General features: G+C 49.4%; 1 protein-coding gene across 1 annotated transcript in view; it reads right to left on the bottom strand.

Moving 5' to 3' along the window:
- The window catches only part of OXSR1 (oxidative stress responsive 1), a gene marked incomplete at its 5' end in the record, with an annotated part of 101,202 nt that overhangs the window by 26,436 nt on the left and 67,891 nt on the right, over positions 1 to 6,875 (bottom strand). Inside the window, one exon of the mRNA XM_015422779.1 lies at positions 3,099 to 3,147. Within this exon, the coding sequence (XP_015278265.1) occupies positions 3,099 to 3,147 (49 nt within the window). The remainder of the gene's footprint in view (positions 1 to 3,098; positions 3,148 to 6,875) is intronic.

Raw genomic sequence — 6,875 nt, 5'->3', positions numbered from 1 at the left:
ACTGGCCCACGTGTGCACAAACCTCCCCCAGCCCCCCAGCTGCCCCCTCCGTGCTGATTTAAGTATCCGCACGGAGGGGGCAAGTTGGGAATTAGATATATAGATATGGAGCAGAGGTCCATCAGTGGCTATTAGCCACAAGGTATAGATAGGGGCTCTGGGGCAAGCGATGCTCTGTCTTCTTGGTGCTTGGGGGGGTCAACAGTGGGAGGGCTTCTAATGTCCTGGACCCACTGGTGGACCTCCTGATGGCACGTGGTATTTCTGGCCACTGTGTGATACAGAGTGTTGGACTGGATGGGCCTTTGGCCTGATCCAACATTGGCAGCTCTTATGTTAACTTGCTGAATCGGGGAGTGGAACTCTTGACGGTGGGCCGGGCTGGCGACTCGGGGCAGAACGTTCTCAATGGATCGCGCTCCCTCTCTGAAGGGGCAAATGCAGTCTGGAGTTACTCCTTGCCCAGGAAGCGCTCCTAGATTCTTGAGGAGGCAGCCACGATTGGCCAGGAGTATCTTTCACTGGCTTAGAACACCAAGCTATCTGGATTGCCTATGCCAGGGGTCCCCATAGTGCCCACCAACACTTTTCTGCTGCCTGCCAGTTTGGTGTGGTGGTTAGGAGCGCGGACTCTAATCTGGGAGAACCGGGTTTGATTCCCCACTCCGCCATGTGCAGCTGCTGGTGTGCCCTTGGGTCAGTCACAAGTTCTCTCAGGAGCAGTCCTTGTTGAGAGAGCTCTCTCAGCCCCACCGACCTCACACAGGGTGTCTGTTGTGGGGAGAGGGAAGGAAAGGAGATTGTAATCTGCTCTGAGACTCTGTAAGCTGCTCTGAGACTCTGAGTGAAGGGCGAGGTATAAAATCCAGGGCTATTTTGGGCAGGAACGCACAGGAACAGAGTTCCGGCTGGCTCCCGAGTTGGCCACGCCCAGCAGGAACTCATTAGCATAATAGGCCACACCCAACAGCAGGAACTCATTAGGATTGGCTACATTAGGGATGTGTGGCCTAACATGCAAAGGAGTTCCTGCTACAAAAAAGCCCAGGGTTTGGACAACAAACAAGGTAAACAGAATAAGAAGCAAAAGGTGGGTGTGGCTGGATGGGCACACTTCTGGTAACATGGGGGTGCGGCCTAATGTGCCAATGAGCTGAGTCAGTCACAAGTTCTCTCGGTGCTCTCCTCTCAAGAGCAGTCCTCGAAAGAGCTCTCTCAGCCCCACCTACCTCCCAGGCAATGCTCCCTCTAAGCTGTGGAGTCTTGTAAGCAAAAATTCTACTTTGGGAGCTATTAGCATTAAAAGTGTGAGTGAGTGATTTGGCTACTGCATAAATCAGTTTGCTCTGGAGCCATCCTTCCTGAGCTAGGACAAAAATCTGTGAGCTGGAGGCTAAAGAGCTGTGAGGCAGCTCACACTAACTCAGCTTAGAGGGAACACTGCTCCCAGGGTGTCTGTTGTAGGGAGGGGAAGGGAAAGGGATTGTAAGCCACTCTGAGACTCCTTCGGGTAGTGAAGAGAGCTCTCTCGAGAACTGCCCTTGAGAGAACAGCTCTGAAAGAACTTGTGACTGACCCAAGGTCACACCAGCAGCTGCATGTGGTATAAATCCAATCTCTTTTTCTTCTTCTTTTATGAAATAGATGAAGCCCAGTAGGGCTTGTTGCCCGGTAAGGCTTCTGATTGGCTGTGCAAAGTTTTTTTAAAAACATTGCTTTGCCAGCAGCTGCTGCCGCCGGAACACAAGAATCTTCACTGTGCAACTGAAGGCAAGCTGTGGCAATCATTCTGTGGCTGGCTCCAGCTCCCGTGGCAGCCATTTTGTTGCTGCGCCCACTAGGCCGTGTCGGAATTCCAAATGCGCCCATAGGCTCCAACAGGTTGGGGACCTCTGGCCAAAGCCTTCAGCACAGGAACATGGACATCTCCCTCTAAGCACTGCTAACTTCCAGTGTATACTTCCACTATAACATGGGCATACCATTGAAAACGGTTTGGAAGTTGCAGCTGGCACAAGAGCAGTTATTTATCAAGGCTGGTTCTGGAATCTCCCCGGAGAGCCATTCCTCCCATATGAGCCTCCCAGCTCTTTACGACCTGCCAGACAGGGCTTCCTTTAGTTCCTTCTCTGTGGGACACAAAATCCGGCAGGGCCTGCTTTGTGATGGCACTGCAACCTGGGAATCGGCTTTAGGGGAAAAGCTGCCCCAGCCGACCGACTGAGTAGTCATTCAGACCGTTTCGCTTTTATGCGTCTTTTACACAACTGCAATTCCTGTGCAATTTTTGCGGACAGTTTTACTGTTTGGTTCATTTTGTTTTAATTTGCAAAGGCATGCTTCGACGGGAAGGCAAGGACTATTACAGCCATCTTGCCCCAATTCAAGCCAAATCGAGAGACTCTGACCGCCGGATCGGATAAGGTCTAATGCAGGGGTGGCCAGACTCCCTTAATGTAACAGCCACACAGAATAAATGTCAGATGTTTGAGAGCCACAAGACATGAACAAATATTATACACACATTTTTATTGGAAAATATGCACATTTGCTTCTTATCAGGGGTCATTTCCTGCAGGAGCGCACAGGAGCGGAGCTCCGGCAGTAAAGAGCCCAGGGGGTGGACACATGCAAAAAGCCCCACCCCCTGCTCCCAGCAGCCCTCAATCAGAGCAAGAAGCAGCCAGGTAAGCTGCAGAGCTCCCCCTGGCCCCCCAGTCCAAAACAGTCCAGTGGCACCTTTAAGACCAAGTTTTATTCAGGTACAAGCTCTCCCTCCTCTGTGACGGCAGATCTGCACGTCTCCCCCCCCATAGCTAGCAATCCAAAACAGTGATGTCAGGGGGTGTGGCATATGCAAATGAGTTATGCTACTGAGTTATGCTAATGAGCTCCTGCACCTCTTTTTCTATGAAATGACCCCTGCTTCTTATTAACATTTAATTAGGCTGTGCGAAAGAGCTGCATGTGGCTCCTGAGAGGCAGTTTGGCCACCCCTGGTCTAATGGATCTCAAGGCAGAGACCGATTGGTTAATCAGATTTAAGAGGAACCAGCCTGCAATGCAAGGCATGCGTGTAAGGGCATCGGCAACCGTACCTTTGCTTTCTGGAAAAATTTGTGTCTTAGGAGTTCAGCCGCTGTGGGTCTAGAAGGGAAAAGAAAGAGAAGGAAGACAATTGAGAGAGCCGTTTCTAAAGAACTTTCTGCTTTCCTTCCTATAGCAAAACAAACTATGTTGTAGGAATCTTTAAATAGCTTGGCCCATCTCTGTTGGAAGAGTCATGAGATAAGAATTTGGCGCAGTAGAGAGACCGCCGTTTCCTGCAGATGTGTACGTTTCAATCCACATGTCAGCTGTACGACGGGATCTCCCAAGACGGTGCTTTTTGTACCCAAGGATCTCATAAAGGGACAGCTACGCAACAGGACTGCCTAACTTTACACAGGAAGAGGCAGGAAACTAGTGTCATCTCTGTGAGCCTTTTATACGCTTCCATGGCATTAGATGGTCACTATTTGTTCTTCTACACTTCTACTCATTTCGGGGAATGTGAGAAGAGCCCTGCTGAAACAGACCAATAGTCCTTCTGGTCCAGCATCCTGTCTCACACAGCGGCCAACCAGTTCCTCTCTAGCATTGCTCAGTTAGCCTAGGAGGTTTTCAGCATTTTTGCAGGGACTGGCAAAGGGTCTTTGTGGGTGATGGGTCACTTAGATGTGCATACTGATTCCTTCCCTGATGACCTGCAGAGTCTGGTTTGCTCAGTTCCTTTTCAAATTTCCTGTTGTGTTTTCATAAGAACATAAGAGCCATCTAGTCCGCCATCCTGTCTCACACAGTGGCCAACCAGTTCCTCTGGAGGGCCAGCAACAGGGCAGAGAGGCCAAGGCCTCCCCTGATAAGAGCATCAGAAGAGCCCTGCTGGATCAGACCAGTGGTCCATCTAGTCCAGCATCCTGTCTCCCACAGTGGCCAGCCAGTTCCTCTGGAGGGCCAGCAACAGGGCAGAGAGGCCGAGGCCTTCCCCTGATAAGAACATCAGAAGAGCCCTGCTGGATCAGAACAGGGGTCCATCTAGTCCAGCATCCTGTCTCACACAGTGGCCAGCCAGTTCCTCTGGAGGGCCAACGACAGGGCATAGAGGCCGAGGCCTTCACCCGATAAGAGCATCAGAAGAGCCCTGCTGGATAGTCAAACGATGTTATCTTTAGATTGTAATGATGAAAAACTGATATTGTTGATGATATGAAGTAATTTGGAGCAGGGGTGGAAGCATTGTGGGAAGCCATTGGAGGGAGGGGAGGAACTGGGAATGGGGTAGACAATTGAAAGAATGAAATGTTTTATATGTGAAGCAGCCCAGGGGTCCATCTAGTCCGCCATCCTGTCTCACACAGTGGCCAACCAGTTCCTCTGGAGGGCCAACGACAGGGCATAGAGGCCGAGGCCTTCACCCGATAAGAGCATCAGAAGAGCCCTGCTGGATCAGACCAGGGGTCCATCTAGTCCAGCATCCTGTCTCACACAGTGGCCAGCCAGTTCCTCTGGAGGGCCAGCAACAGGGCAGAGAGGCCAAGGCCTTCTCCCGATAAGAACACAAGAAGAGCCCTGCTGGATCAGACCAGTGAGGGTCCATCTAGTCCAGCCTCCTGTCTCACACAGTGGCCAATCAATTCCTCTGGAGGGCCAACAACAGGGCAGAGAGGCCGAGGCCTTCCTCTGATGTTGCCTCCTGGCTCTGGGAATCAGAGGATTAGTGCCTCTGGATGTGGAGGTTCCCCATAGTCACTATGGCTAGTAGCCACTGATAGACCTCCCCTCCGTGAATCTCTCTAACCCCCTTTTAAAGCTGTTTATTCCTGCGGCCATCACAACATCCTCTGGCAGCGAATTCCACATTTTAATCACTGGTAAGACCACAAGAAGGCTGCGTTTGACCAGAAAGAAACAGTTAGCAGCCATGTGGATCCCAAAGTAACCCCCCACCCAATCAGAACACAATCTCCACAATAGCTTTAATTAGGACCACTTGCCCAGATGGCTGAGGGGGGCTCATAAACTGGGCTGACGGTGCTTATCCATCCTGCCATGTCAACTTGCAGAAAACTGAGGCAGACATGATGCACCTCTGAAAGCGGAGGCCGCGCCTTTGAGCATCATATCTAGTAGCCACTGATGGACTTTTCCAGCTCATTTTTATTTACTTACTCGATTTATACCCTGCCTTGGTTTTCCTCACCTTGATTTTATTCTCACAAGAACCCTGTGAGGTAGGTTAAGCAGAGGACATCGGAGTGGCCCAAGAGTAGAGTGGGGATTTGAACCAGGGGTCTCCCAAATCGTAGTCCGACACTCTAACCACTACACCATAGACTATAAATAAAAAGTGCCGTGATTCACGGGCATCAGCAGTGCTTCCTGCCATTTGTTTTACACCCTACTGCCTACTGATGCCCATGAATTACGGCACTTTTATTTTTAATCCTCACTGCCAGACAAGCGATCCAACGACTTCCCGGTTGACAAGCCATTTCCAGCCTTCTTTCTCGAGAATCACTCAATATGTTGCGTACAACATTCATTGGAACCAATCTCCATTCTCCTAACCAAACATTCACACATGGGAAAATGGAGAATGGAGATTATATTGAGCGATTCTTGAGAATATTGAGTGATTCGAAAGAAAGAAAGAAAGAAAGAAAGAAAGAAAGAAAGAAAGAAAGAAAGAAAGAAAGAAAGAAAGAAAGAAAGAAAGAAAGAAAGAAAACAATATATTGAGTGATTCTTGAGAAAGAAGGCTGGAAACGGCTTGTCAACCGGGAAGTTGTTGATTATTTGTCCTACAGTGGTGGGACTGTTGAATCGTCTCTTCTATAGCAGCAAGCTCTGAGATAAAACACTACTTTCGGATTACGTTGCACAGAAACTAGCGATTGAGATAGGAGAATATTTGGACTGTTCCCCTTATATTCCTTGTCACTTTGATTATGTATTTGATTGCTTATATATGAATGTAAACACCTATAATATGATTATACTTATTTAATACATTACACACAATATATATTTTTATTAAACATTATTTGAATATATTGTATGCTTATGCACGGTGTTTTCGATTGGTCTGTACTCATTCCACTGTGGTCCCCCCCTTTTTGTTGTTCTTACCCTGAATCGGAGCCTCGGTCTCTCAAGGTCACCACTGTCAGACCGGCAGCAGGTCTCCCAGGTCGCGGGCGGAGGTCTTTCGCATCCCCTACTGCCAGCTCCTTTTAACTGGAGAGGCCGCGGACAGAACTTGGGACCTTCTGCATGTCACACAGACGCTCTACCACTGAGCCACAACCCCTCACCGACTTTGAATTTTAATTCACACCCACAGAACACAAAGTTATGTTGCCGGAGCCACTAGTCTGCGCACCCATCAGTTAATTAAACATGGATTTTTCCCCCCAGAAGCATCATGTGCTACTCTGTGCATTCAAAGAGCCAGTTTGGTGTAGTGGTTAAGTGCGCAGACTCTAATCTGGGAGAACCGGGTTTGATTCCCCACTCCTCCACTTGCAGCTGCTGGATGACCTTGGGCAAGCCGTAGTTCTTGAAAAAGGGCAGTTTCTGTCAAGAGCTCTCTCAGTCCCACCTACCTCACAGGATGTCTGTTGTGGGGAGGGGAAGGGAAAGGAGTTTGTAAGCCGCTCTGAGACACCTTTGGGTAGTGAAGGGCGGGATGTAAATAATCCTCCTCCTCCTCCTCCTCCTCCTCCTCCTCCTCCTCTAAGCCAAGGACATACATGACAACGAATGCACTTACAGGGCTCTTTTTGTAGCAGGTATTCATTTGCATATTAAGCGACACACCCCTCCTCCTCCTC

Source organism: Gekko japonicus, unplaced genomic scaffold (genome assembly GCF_001447785.1).
Source record: "Gekko japonicus isolate JY-2015 unplaced genomic scaffold, Gekko_japonicus_V1.1 scaffold3483, whole genome shotgun sequence".
Taxonomy (NCBI): Eukaryota; Metazoa; Chordata; class Lepidosauria; order Squamata; family Gekkonidae; genus Gekko; species Gekko japonicus.
The sequence above is the reverse complement of the archived record's forward strand: the minus strand, read 5'-3'. Positions and strand labels throughout refer to the sequence as shown.